This window comes from Diprion similis, chromosome 2 (genome assembly GCF_021155765.1).
Source record: "Diprion similis isolate iyDipSimi1 chromosome 2, iyDipSimi1.1, whole genome shotgun sequence".
NCBI classification, from domain to species: domain Eukaryota; kingdom Metazoa; phylum Arthropoda; class Insecta; order Hymenoptera; family Diprionidae; genus Diprion; species Diprion similis.
Window position 1 is genome coordinate 19,005,223 of NC_060106.1, and position 13,965 is coordinate 19,019,187.

General features: G+C 35.2%; 2 protein-coding genes and 1 non-coding gene across 3 annotated transcripts in view; 2 read left to right on the forward strand and 1 right to left on the reverse strand.

The window, feature by feature from the left end:
* Positions 1 to 338: 338 nt before the first annotated feature.
* Positions 339 to 6,182, forward strand: LOC124415968. The gene is made up of 6 exons (XM_046896737.1): positions 339 to 503; positions 842 to 4,083; positions 4,373 to 4,462; positions 4,812 to 4,893; positions 5,050 to 5,223; positions 5,264 to 6,182. Exons 1-5 carry the CDS (start codon positions 461 to 463, stop codon positions 5,202 to 5,204), a joined length of 3,612 nt encoding a protein of 1,203 aa, XP_046752693.1. The 5' UTR covers positions 339 to 460; the 3' UTR covers positions 5,205 to 5,223; positions 5,264 to 6,182.
* Positions 6,183 to 7,135: 953 nt separating this feature from the next.
* Positions 7,136 to 13,965, reverse strand: part of LOC124413732 — a 31,659-nt gene continuing 24,829 nt past the window's right edge. The window contains exons 8-10 of the mRNA XM_046894500.1: positions 7,696 to 7,778; positions 7,429 to 7,558; positions 7,136 to 7,345 (exon numbers count right to left, since the gene is read on the reverse strand). Coding sequence (XP_046750456.1) covers positions 7,244 to 7,345; positions 7,429 to 7,558; positions 7,696 to 7,778 — 315 coding nt within the window. The 3' untranslated portion in view covers positions 7,136 to 7,243. The remainder of the gene's footprint in view (positions 7,346 to 7,428; positions 7,559 to 7,695; positions 7,779 to 13,965) is intronic.
* Trnal-caa lies at positions 8,028 to 8,146 on the forward strand. The gene is made up of 2 exons: positions 8,028 to 8,065; positions 8,102 to 8,146. It is a non-coding gene; the product is annotated as a tRNA-Leu (tRNA).

Here is a 13,965-nt window from a genome sequence, read left to right on the forward strand (position 1 = left end):
TCCTAGAGTACTGTCCAAATATCAAAAGTAGATAGTTGTTCAAACTAACGTCAACTGAAGAAACCCCCTATAATTTCGTCAAATCTCGATGAGAGAAAGAAAAGGTAAATAAACTTATTTAAAAGTCTGCCATCTAACTCTGTGGCTCGCCTTTATCCACCAAATATATCAGCAGCAACTAATCATACAAACTGAATTCGTTTCGTGTTCCATATGGACCGTATGGGCCAATGAATCGCGCGAACGTCTATGACCACGATAATGAGCTAGAAGCAGAAGAGGGAAGCAATAAGCATATGATTGAGGTAGCTTAAGTTGGTAAAACTGATAAGTTTAAATCTTTCGAATGCCCAACAGGTTTGGTGAGGTTTTCCGTTACCCGTTGCGTGGTCGGTGCAAGACGCTTGTGATTTTCCTCGAATATTTTTGTTGACCAAAAGTATTTTCGAAAGTATGTAATATGAGTCACCAAAGACCAAGTGAAAGAAATCCTGCTGGTTCTCGTGAGTATTGAATCTTGTCGCTTGTTTAGTTTATATTATGACTTTCACGCTTGATTATGATGGAGCGTCAATGTCGGTTCCTCGGATACGTTTCTAATCTAAGAATTCACTACCCTGACGGAGTATTTTAACGGCCTCTGAATACAGAATGTAATGAAAATTAATGAGCCTGTCATTCAGTGTATGCTGTTCGACAGTTATGGTACTTTGATGTAAATTCCGGAACGCGGTTAAAAGAGTTGGGATGAATTTGCTTTGATACAGCTTTGCCTCATATTAAGCTTTAGCATTGTTTGGTCTTTTTTGAGAACATTTAATTTACATTTAATTTGTTGTAGGTGGTGCAGCGAAAGTTTTGACAGATACTGACGCTGGTGGTGGGTCGGAATTCGTAGCACTTTATCGAGATACAGGACCAAACGTACAGTCAGATTCTGCAGACAGCAGCTTGAGCAACTCCTTAGGAGTCACTTATGATCAAGGTTCCTATATGGAAAATTTAATATGTTTTCAAGTTCAGAGTCCGTTTAGCGATATAGCAGACTCATTGTCAAGGATGAAAATCAATGCTGAAAACAAGCCAGAATGTCATTCTGATGCAGCAGAAAATTTGACAACCGGATATAATTTTCACTCAAATTCTATTATATCCAGAAATACACCAGAGGATAGTATTTATCACAGAACTGTGAATACGCTAGCAGATACGAGGTTTTCTGAAATACTGGCTGGCCGGTTGGATAACAGGGAAAATGTCGAAGCCTCCGGGGATGATCAAAGTTTATTGAACATTGCAATTAACGAATCTAGAGAAAGCAATATGACAATAATACAGCTTTCCTCAGATGAAGAGTCTGATGACAAAGATTCACATCTATCAGCCTCATCATCACATATAGGTGTTGAATACGAAAGAGATTCTTTAGAAAGTGAAGGTCACTGCATCAGAAGTAGATCGAAACATCATGTTAATTTTAGTAATGTTCAAGAAAAAGACTTGTATGAGTCAGATATAATTGACACACATCCGAATCGTCAACAGCCAAGGATAGTATCTAATGAAAAGGTGGACTTTTGTGTCAATTTAGTAAAACCGCTTTCAATCGTGCAGGAAGAAAGCGTGTCTAAGGATAAAAATGATAACATACAAGAAAATGCAAGTGTCAATAATTCAGTTAAAGAGCACCCATTTATTTCTGTGGCAAATGAGTCAGAGCAATTGATTACTGCCAATATACGTACACCGAATTTGCGTGCTTTACAATTTATCGAAAACTGTTACAAGTCATCTCCAAAGGTTGGTGTCAATGCAGATACCTTTGGCAGTGATCTAATCTCAGACATATCAAATTTATCAGCAATATGCAATTCCAAACTGAATTCTACAAGCTATCACGAGGTAAGCCCTTGTAAAGCCAAGATATTCAAAAGAATGTCTCAACAATTCGTTCAATCACCGACAAAATTTACCAAAGAGTTGATTACACTAATCGAAGAATCTGTGTTGCAATCTCAGCTTGAAAATGCTCATGCTTCGGATGTCAGCTTGAGCAGGCTTACAGAAGAATTCAGGAAAATCTGTCAGTACAAAAGGATTGAAGATGAATCTGTGCCTGAGTCTGCTTTTGGCACATCATTTCAAATCTTACCTTCTCAATCAAGATTCAAAAATCAAACTGTAGCTAATGTCAGCTCAATAAACGAAGAAACAGCACTATCGCCGAAGCATAATTTTACCAAATTTGGTGGTGGCAAGAAAGTTTATCGCAAAACGCCCAGACGAGTGTTCAAACCATGCACTATGCCAAATTGTGCCAACGTTTCGCCTGGAACACCAAAAACCATTTCGGACACTAATTACAGTCCTAATGTCAATAACAGTACTGCAACTTTTGAGTTGTGGGAAAATTTATGCTGTGCTAATTCGCCTACTAAACAAGTGGAGCAAGTTCAGACAACAGATTTAGATGTTTCTGAAATTCTGAGTATGGAAGATTACATACGAAAGAGCGACAGGCAAATGGCTTCCCTTGAGGAAAGCAATCAATTTCTTGAAAAAATTGAAAATGGAGAAAAGCAGGTTTCCCACAATGAAAATGTACAACCAACCTTGAAGAAGTCTCAAGCTCAGAGTGGTACAACAGTGGTTGAAAATAATGGACCTAATGAGAACATCATGGAGGTAAATGGAGAAGAAAATTGTCAGGAAATGGATAAACATGGTGCTGCTCGGCGAATCGAAAAACGAAGAAAATGTTTTGAGGAAGCTCGCAAAGTATTTGAACAGCAGCAAAGCTCTGTGAATGCTAGAGCTCCAAGTAAAGTATCGGCTTCACGTGAAAATCAATCTTCGCTGGAATCTGTCTGCGATGCTGGATTCTTAAGCACACTTTCAGCATGTGTGGATTATTTTGATGAAATAAGGACTATACGAAACTTGAAGAAATCATTGCAATGTATACTCGAATGTTCAGAAGATACTGAATCGGTTAAAGAAACCACAGAAGATTCCAGGTCGTTGGAATATGTTGAAGCTATTATTCTGCCAGTAAAAAATCGTGAAAATATACAAGGTCCGAAATCGTCGGTGATTTCAAACCCAGACCCTGATGTCGGACAATCGAATTTGATTACGCAAACTCATCTGTATCTATCTGGTAGTCCCAGATCACCAAACCCTGGAGACCGACTGAAAAGTCCAATGAAAAATCGTCACCTGTCACCTGGTAACAAGCGTTCGCCTGGCACTCGAGCAGCCTCTGTATTGGCAAAAAAAATCAAAAGCCCTGTATCACCATCAAGAAGGCAAAATGTACACCGAGTTAAAACTATTGGGCGCGCACAGCAACCTGAGTTTACAACGCCTGAAAATCCAAGAACCAACTGTGAGAATAAACGAAGGGCATTATCTGGTCGATCGAGAAATAAACCTACCGCACATCCATCATTGAAAGTTAAGCCAGCAGCTAGTTCTCCCGGTCTCACAGATGTAACCAATATCAATAAAGCACAGATAATACCAAAACTCATTGTATCAAATTCAACTCCTTGCAATTCTAAGAAAACACCTATCTGCTCAAGGAATACTTACGAGAATGCTGAAATTGATTGTCAAAAAAAGCTTGGCTTTTCCGAATCAGTCACACCGAAAGTGAGGAAAACAAAATTTTTCGTTACACCGACGAAAAGCAACGAACCAGCACGTGCAAAAATGACATACAATAAAAGATTCTTTGATTTTCGAACACCGGCCAAATGTAAAGTCCCTTCGAAGAGTCCGTCCTCACCAGGAATAATGAGAGTAAATTACGACACTGTTGAGAGTCCGGTAGCAATGTACATAAAAGGCACTGAACCGAATCTTATAAAAAATGTGAAGAGCAAGACAAATGAAAGAATGCTGACTCCACGATCTATAACTCCGAAATCAAGATCTAAAATTAGCTCGCCGATACTTGCTAGGTCTCCGCGATTGTCACCAACCCGAGAGACTGCTAGATTGAAATTCGAACTCAGTCCTGCAAAAAAGATGAAAGGAAAACAAGAGTTCAGCGACATTTTTAACACTGCACTATGTGAGGTAAGCCTTGAGTTATACTTGATTATTTTATCACACCTTTTCTGTCTCACTCCTCCAAGACAATCTTTCTGATTAACAAACTAACAAAAGATATTTTTCCTGCAAACAATTCAAGTTCAATGTTATTATTGAATTTACTAAAAAATAAATGGAAGCTACAATTTTTTCATTGTAGAAATGTGTGTCAATAGTATAATACACTTTTTTTTTTTTTTTTTCCTCATTTACGCAAACAAGAAAATTACACTACCTTTTTGTTTTTAACCATGTGTATGTGTAACTGTTCTAGAGTGATCCTTCATCAATCATTGGTACAGAAAGTACATCCAAGTCACCATTTCCAAACATCTTCTATAAACCAGCGTCTTGCGTAAAAATGGTAAAAATGAAGCGTAAACATTAGTAATATTGAAAATTATGATTGTCGAATTGATTATTTTTGTATGAAGAAGCTGAACCTGTTTGGCGCCTGCAGAGTAATTTCTAACTCTGATATTATATTATCAATATTAGAAATCTGAGAATAAATACTACTCGGTATTTGTACTTTCTCAATTAGAAATACTGGACTGGTAATTGGGAAATACGTGTGTCTTATATATTTTAACATGCATGCTAAGACAGGGCTTTATCACGACCTACTTTTATCATTTTCTTTACACTTTTTAAAGTATTCACACGATATTTTATAAGTATATTTGGTAATAGAATGAATTGTTGTATTTCAGGTTGAAGAAACTGTACCGAAGAAACGAAGGCCAAAGGTCTTGTCATCCGGACCTGTTCAGAAGTTGATTTACCGTCATGAAGGTAGTTATGAGTGATTATAAGTTACAGAGAAAGTTACAGACACTTTTGAATCTCTTACTAGCGGTAGGGAACATGTCTTGAAAGTAACAGATTCAATGTTTCTTTTTATTTTTTATCACTTAATTTCGGTGTTGACGATTAATTATTTATCCATAGGGCGCCTCAAATCAACGAAACAAGCACAAACAGTAGATTCTCATCGGCTACCTCATTTCGACACAACAAAGAGTTCGTCACAAGATTCAGGAGATATATCTGTGCTTCATCAAAGCCCAGCCACGAAAACGAATTATTTGATCAAGAAGAAATGAATACTCCGTTACCTTATTTTTTATTAGTTGACTTACGCCTAATAACAGAATTGTTCTAATATGTTGAAAGATGCTTTACTTTTGTTTATTTTAATTATTAATAAATTTTTTTTAATCATCTTATTCGCGTCAATTTTATAATACAGATATATGAGTCGGCATTTCGACATTATTAGATATAAGAATATTACCGATTTTCCGAATAAATTAAAAGTGGCTTAACAATTTTGATTACGAGATAGGTTTTCAGTTTTATTAGATTACTCTAATGAAACTCTACGAAATTGAAAAAGAAGGGAAAATTTCATGATACTCGAACAAATACTGTCATACATTCCATAAATACTTTATTATTTAATTGTATAACATAAGCATCTTGTTATAATTCTATATCACGTCTGATAAAACTATTTCCAAGCTGCCTCATTTTCATTTATTGAAGTTTCGCGATTTGAGTCGCATGCAATAAGCAAGTTATACTTAGTACAAAAATTATAGGAAATATATTTGAGAAACAGAACAGAACTACTAGCATTAGTCCCGCAGGTAGCGTTTAAAATGAAGAAGTCATAATATGCCGGGTGATTTTGATATCGATAGTTCATCTCGTATAATTAAACAGTTTTGATCGTTATTTTTCTTTCGTAGGATCAGTATTTTAGGACCTTACCCTTTCCCGCACCACCGCAGGGGTAGAGAGTTCCGCAACTTTTCGTTTATTCTTAATAAAGGTTCATCCAAGAGCCTGGCAACTACTCCTTGGCAACTATAAGTAATACAAGTTAAAAAAAGACAAATAGTTTCTAAATGTTATTTGTATAATCGAAGTAAGTGTTATAATAAACTATCTCCATGAATCCATGGATTATGTAATGTAATATCTGGATACATGTATAATAATTACTATTGTAATAAATTTTCCAAGTTTTATAAATTTTTATAAACGTTTATCTATCAATAAATGGCAGAATATACTTGAAAAATTTGATTTTTGATTACCATATCACCATTGAGTTCACCATTCGGTGATTAAGAAAGCGTCTCTTAAAAAGATTATTTGCTCTACCAAAATGATGAAATATAAAGCTGAAACGATTGTGAAATACATATTTCCGATACATTTATTATTCATTAATAATGAAGAAAAATACATGCATACAAGTGACTTGGTATTTCAAACCTTTTATATACTCTATGTAATTATTCTTACATCGCGATTTTTCAAATTTATATTACGGTAATAAATATAATAATTGTGCTCATGTAAATTCGGAAATCGAAACTTTAGATTCAGTCGATTATTTGTGTGCGTACAAAATATATTTATAACAATACCTTATACTATGTGTATATAATGTATATACCTATAAAATAAATTATTAATTTAGAAATTTTCAAATAAATTCAATTAAAAGTCAGCATTAGAAAATTTTATGTGCTCTACAAATGCCGAAGTAGGGTAAAATTATCTTACGTCTAGGAATATCGTAAATTCATTGTATTCTCCGGTACGTACATACGTCAATATATGTATGTAATTATTGACTTATTTGCGGATAATTTCTATTGCACTAGTTTCGTGTAACAATTGAAAAAGTCTTATAATCATCGGTAATCACAATGTTTTAGTACCTAAAATAGTACCAATATTCAAGAAAGTACAAAACTATCGACTATTATTTTTATCACAGATATTAAGTTTGCATTATAAACTTAGGCACGAAGTTTCGGGTAACAGGGAAAGTCGACCGAAGGAGTAAATTATCATTCTTCGGTTTTATCAGTTTAACTAATTATTAAGGTTTAAGAAAAACTTAAATTCATATAAAGGTCATTTTTTTCCTTCCAGCTGCGTTTCGTCTACAGTTTATGTTAATATGCTTAATTTTTTTTTTCGATAGGTCTAGATTAACACTATTTTTTGTTTTTGACTTAATTTATCGCTTTCTTGTTTTCAAGCAAGCTTGTGCGCGCGATTATTTATAGATAAGAAAAGCTGCACGGTAGTTCCGGGAATTGCTTGATGTTATAATTTTAAATCACTGAAGTGTGTTTCCTTGGCTGCAGGTAAGACGGTGAAACTCTTTCTTGAGAGAGTTGAGTGTCTCAGAGTTTCGCAGGAACTCATATTGTTCGAATTCCTAAAAATTCGTAATTACTGATTATCAAGTGTAAACGATATACATGACGAATGCATAAATTATTCGAGACTCGCTCAACTTACGGAAAGTATTTGATCTCTCTTTAAACGAAAATGTGTTGCTATGACTTCTTCAAATCCAGGTGTTGGCTTGCGCATTAGATCAATCATACCGAACTGTATATTGTTTGTTATTAACACTTCTTTGGAAATCCTAAAAATGAAATTATGTATGAATAAAGGGATAAAAAACAATTTTAGTATTTTCAGTTCTGATATAAAATCTTTAAACTGGGAGTTGAGATGTAAATTGAACGTGGATATTATATTAATAAATCATTGCTTTCTCACCCTGATCCCCAGCCGATTCTGCATTTCAAATTTTCACCGGATAGTCGAAGAGGGAGATACTTGGTTTGGATGAACGTTAGCAACTAAAATTAAATGACAATTTTATTACTTTTAAAATATCAAATAACTAGTGATAATTTTGAAGATTTTCCTAATTTATTATATCTGCAATAAACATCGAAGTTTTTTTATGGACTAATTTTTAAAATTGACAAACTCAGAGATTTGAGGATTTCCTCGTATATTTACGGTAATATAAGGTTAATCGTAAAAATTTAATCAGCTCCGTAGTTATTTTTTCAAATACGATATTTCAGTTACTATGGTCATATGTCAGGATGGCCGAGCGGTCTAAGGCGCCAGACTCAAGGTTCTAACCTTCTCAGCGATGCTGAGTTTGCGAGGCTTCTGGTCCTCTCTGAGGGCGTGGGTTCGAATCCCACTTCTGACAAATATTTTTTCTCTTCTCAAACTAACAATATAATTACGCATAGACAAATTTTTTAACTCAACTAAAAATAACTTGACAAAAAAGAGAAAGAAGAATAATGGAGTATGAATAATACCGACAATAGTAATAAAAAAAAAAAAAAAAAACACCGACATTGAGTAGAAAATTATTATACATACAAGTGTTATCTTATTAGACTAATAAATTACGAGCAAAAATTACGACGGATAAATTGTTATTATAAGCATTCAGTGTCCGCGTGAGGGAAGATTAAAAATCATTTTCTATAGATACAGGCAACGTAGATTACCAGCAAACAATCAATCAGCAAAAGCACTATACAGAATACATTATCTACTATACGAAGCGCAGCTGGTAAACCGATGCAGACACTTCGACTTTATCATGCTGCTTGTTAAGGGCACCTATGTCTCTCCATATTGAAATCTCAAAAAAGTTATGCATAATTTGACGGTTTCTCTTTAAAACTCAAAAGACCCGAAGACACTTATCCACGACTTTTACTCATTGCCAGCACCGAGTCTAATTTTAGAACTGCAGTGACAAAGAAATCAATACAACCATAAACATTGTACGTCTGTGCAGCTTGTATAACTGCATCCCATAGATTGACCGTATTTTTTTCTATATCCCTGAAGAGTATAGAGCATGGAAAGTCGATGGTGAAGTTATTGTGATCATCGATGGAATTCTTAAGTACGCTTTCAGACTAATGAACACTCAACGTACGTTTTGTTTGATCAGTTTTCATCAGAGCCCTCATAGGTGGGCAAAATAATCGAAAATGTATTCGTGGTGAACGTAACATTGCAAGCTGACAATCCATCAACACAGACAAATTTTACTCTTGCATGAAAACAGGCTTCCTTACTGTCTGCTGTGATCCACCATGGGGTCCGTCAAAAATGCATGGGACATCCCAGGTAAGTCGAATCACTATACATAAAACGTAAAACATACTATTGACACTGAACAAGCCATCGATTGAACGTATTTATTGTAGTCATGAGCACGAGCGTAAATCTTGCAAAAAATTAGTTGTCAGATTTGCAACGAGTGTCCAGTTTTCCGTTTTTAACCAAATTACTTGTTTTAATTTCAAGATTCAAAAACCTCCGGAGCAGATTTCTATTCCACACTGAGTCCTGTCACATGTTTTGGTCAGATTACTGGAATGTTTCCACTAACAATAAAAGGAACCGTTGATAAAAGGCACTTTTCAAGAAGTTACGTGGTCCTGATATACGGAATAGCAATGTTTGCTACGATAACAGGAAATCAACTGCAGTGGACTACTGACATCACGAAAATGCATGGAGTTGATCTGTTTTCCATACAAACTAAACTACGAATTCAAGTTTAATTTGTGTTTGTTTTCCGTTTTCAGACTGTCAAACTACACGGCTGTGCAAATGGGTATGAACTTCATGTTGATATTGGAGACATCGATGATGGCTACCATATTGATATCTATCATGCTCAATGCAGAAAAGGTATTTTGCCCAATGGCACGTGTAAAGTACAATGATTATAGTTACTAAACGTGCAACGTTTTCAGTTCGCAAATGTGCTTGGCACCGTGAAGCACCAAGACACGATATTCCGGAAGCTCGGAATTCGACTGGACTATTCAGCAGAATCCAAGCGGAGTTACAATCGACTGGGAATATTTGTATCAATAATTTTTTCGCTTCAAGTTTATGATTTTTTCTTTACGTTAGCTGCTTTAAACTGGCAGTAAGTACGGTACTTGAAACGTAAATCGGATGTACAAGAATATTTTCACCGATGTTGACGTTTATGAAACAAAATTTTTTTTCTAGCTACCCATTTTACTGCATATCACGGACAACCCCCAGTATTTGGAAACACGCTAACGCATATCTGTTTTCAGAAATGATTTATCTTATAAACGAAAGATTCAGATCACTCAATGAAAATTTGACGAAAATGATCGAGGAGTCAAGATCCGAGGTGATTATTCGTATCGATCGGTGTAATTTTTTACAGCGAAATAAAAGGACTTTAGTCAGTCTCCGCATTATTTTCAGACAATGTCTTGCAGCATTTATAAAACTTTGGCAAAAGTCCGTTCAACAGCTACGTTGCATGGAATTTTGAGCGAGGCAGCTCTGAAAATTAACCAGATATTTGGACTAAACATAGTTAGTCTCGTTCGTTACTTTTTGCTTACAAATACACAGTCGAACGATCGCAAATAATCCTAACAACGATTTTTCTTGCAGGTAGTAACAGTGATTCATATTTTGATAGGTCAGACATCTTCTTTGTACTATATTATTCGAAAAACAAGAGATTCGGACTACGAATATCTCGAAATCGTCTCGTGCATCATCGGTGGAATTAATAACTGCATGTGCATTGTTCTCACTGTTATGGTTTGCAGCATGGCAGAAAATCAGGTAAGATTTGTGCGAATTTGCCGATAACAACTGGAATCTAAAAGTAAAAGTTTTTTCTGTCAGGCTAATCTCACGGGGAAGCTGATTCATAAGTTCAACTTTGTCGAGATGCAGGATGCGAAGTTGAATGATGCGGTACGTAACAGATTTTGAATGAAATATGTGTTTAATCAAAAAAGTTACTGTGATCAATCGTTTATCGAATAATAGAAAGAGAATTAATTAAAAAAAATGAACATTCCTGAATTTCCAGATTCAATCGTTTTCATTGCAGCTTCTTCATCAGAAGATTGAGTTCTCTGCTCTCGGTTTATTCCCGTTGAATCCAGCTTTCATTCATTTAGTGAGTATAAGTATAGCTAAAATTGATAGCGAAATGGAGAATTATTCGACTAAATCTGATCGCGGTTATTGATTTTTAGATCGTTGGAACCATGACAACATATCTCATAATTCTCATACAATTCGACGTAGCAGTGCCGTATGGCACAGAAATGTCGAAGGGAGCTAACGAATCACTTATTACCTGAAGTTGGCACAGCTAATTCTTTAAATGTGGTAATAAAATGTAAGCTTACATCCATAGCGTAACTTGTTTAATCCCAATTCCGACAGGAAACAGACAAGCCGAATACGCAATTTAGTAAAAACACTGAGCACAATCAATATCGTTCCATCTTTCAAATTGACCTTTCTCATTATGGCAGCAAGAAAGAAACATTCAATTCCACATTCCATTGACCATCACCATGTGTTGTCTATAATAAAAACAAACATTGTTGACCAGTATTTATGGTATCAACCTGATCATTAATAAAATTCTCATGTAAACTATCATACTGATGAATGTCCACTGGACATATAAGAATGGCGGATGCTTATCAGAAGTATGGAAGACAGGTGTGAAAGCAATATCAATTCAATCATCCAACAGTTATGCATCAGCATGAAGGGGTTTCACTTCCCATCCGAGTTTCCTCACTTCAAACCAAGTGCAAAGTGGCGAAATACCATTAAACCAATCATGGCTGTGGTCAAAGATGCATGGAGTGATCAGGGTGAGTCTGACATGACTGGCCGTGAGGTGTTTCAGTAGCACTTCTTTCTTTAACGTTGATTAACAATAAAATCAATTCACCTTCAATTTCAAGATGCGAGAAAATCCGACTCAGATTTTTACTCCGTACTGAGTTCCGCCGCTTGTATTGGTCTCGCCACTGGAACCTTTCCGCAGACGTTAAAAGGGCCCGTCGGTGAAAGAAAATACTCGACGAGTTACTCAGCAATGATCTACGGAGCGGCTGTTTTCTCTCTGATAATCGGAGGTCTATTGTTGTGCACGAAGAACACTCACAAAAGGAATGAAAAGTACGAAAATGACTAACTTCTCGTTACCGAAGAAGCTACGTGTTTTATCCTCAATAAGTCACTTCAATATTTCTCTTACAGATTTACAGATTACACAATTATACTGATAAGTATACGCTTTGAATTGGCATTCGAGATACTCCTTACGTCTGGCATATTCGCATCGGTTATGATTAGCAGAGAGAAGGTATTTATTTTCAGGATTACCTAAATTATTCAATAAATGTTAATTAACAATTGTGCACAGCACAATATAAGCAAATCTTTCAGTTTTCAGAGGTAATTGACACAATAAGACAGCGGGAAGCTGTACTGCAAAGTCTTGGAAGTCGTCTGGATTACAGAGCCGAGTCTAAGCAAAGTAACATTCGCCTTGGAATATTTTTATTTACGATTTTCACGTTTTATCTCTATGACTTTTATTATCAGTTTGATTTTAACATGGGGTACGTATTATATTTACATATATTTATTATACATTCTCTAAGCACATTGACACGTGAGTCAAATGGAGTTATGCCTTGTACCGTGAGCACTGATTTCATAATTTTGCAGCTCACCATTAAACTGGTTCGCATGGATAAGTCCAAACATTATACAAAACGCGTACACATTTCTATTCATCGAAGTGATTCTTATGTTAAGGAATAGATTCAGGATTCTGAACGATCATTTGAAAAAACTCACCCAAGAGATGAACGATTTCCCTGCATCGTTGGTAAAAATTATTATACAGATTTTACAAAGTTACGATTCAGCGGATCAATACTCTTTAATCATCTACTTATTCGTGCTGGTCAATAAGAAAAAAAAAAGAATAAATAGAAAAATGAATACTCAAAAATTAAATTTCATTCTGTTGACGCGCAAATTTTGATTTTTTAGACATTACCTAATCACCATAGAATTTGTGTGAAAATTCGTTCCATCGCCAGAGTGCATGGAATACTTTGCGAATCGGCGTTGGAAGTGAATAAACAATTTGGTTTAAACACGGTAAATATTCCATGCATATTAGGGTGGCGCAAAAAAACCGACTATTTTTTTTTTTTTTTTGAGCCTCGTGTGACAAAATGTTAGTTTTTGATGTTTGAAGAGCCCACTCCGAAGGACAGTTCAAAAAAAAATTTTAAGAGGTCGGTCCAAATTTTTTAAAATGTCAAAAATCGTTAAAAAATTAAATTAAAAAAATTATTATTTCAGCATTTTGTTTGATTTTTAATTCATGTCGTGGTGTATTGTTATCGATTCTTTCTTACTCAATTAAAGAAAAAAAAATGTATAAAATCTATTTCTGACGATTTCTGACGTTTTAAAAAATGTGGAGCGACCTCTTAAAAAATTTTTTTTGAACTGTCCTTTGGAGTGGGCTCTTAAAACATCAAAAACTAAAATTTTGTCACACGAGACTCAAAAAAAAAAAAAAAAAAAACTCGGTTTTTTTACGCCAACCTAATGCATATACTTCGAGAGATATTTTCCAACGTTTTATCGCCATTAGAAACCATATAGATTTGTCATTTTCCACAGGTTATAGCAGTCGTCTATACTTTGATAATCCTGACATCTTCTTCGTATTACGTTGTTCAAGAGATAAGAAACGCGACTTATGAATATTTCGACATAATTGGATACATTAACTGGGGAATGATTCACTGCATTCACATCGTTCTTTCCGTGACGGTTTGTCACATGGCACAAAGTCAGGTGCAAATGCAGTTTACTTGTTGATGATTTATTTTTATTCTTTCATTCATTTTATTTATCCTTATAATTATAACCAACTTTCTGTTTGCAGGCCAGTTTCACGGGCAAGCTAATTCACAGGCTCAAAATTAGCGAAGTCGATATGCCGCTGAATAACGTGGTGCGGAATCTTGCCAATATTTATCTAGTTTTTCTTTTCTAAAACCTGTTTTTCATTATTTTTTTCGTACAATTACTGAAAGATAATGATCTTACCTAATTTTACAGCGAAGCACGTGTGTCGCGTTTTGATGATGTGTT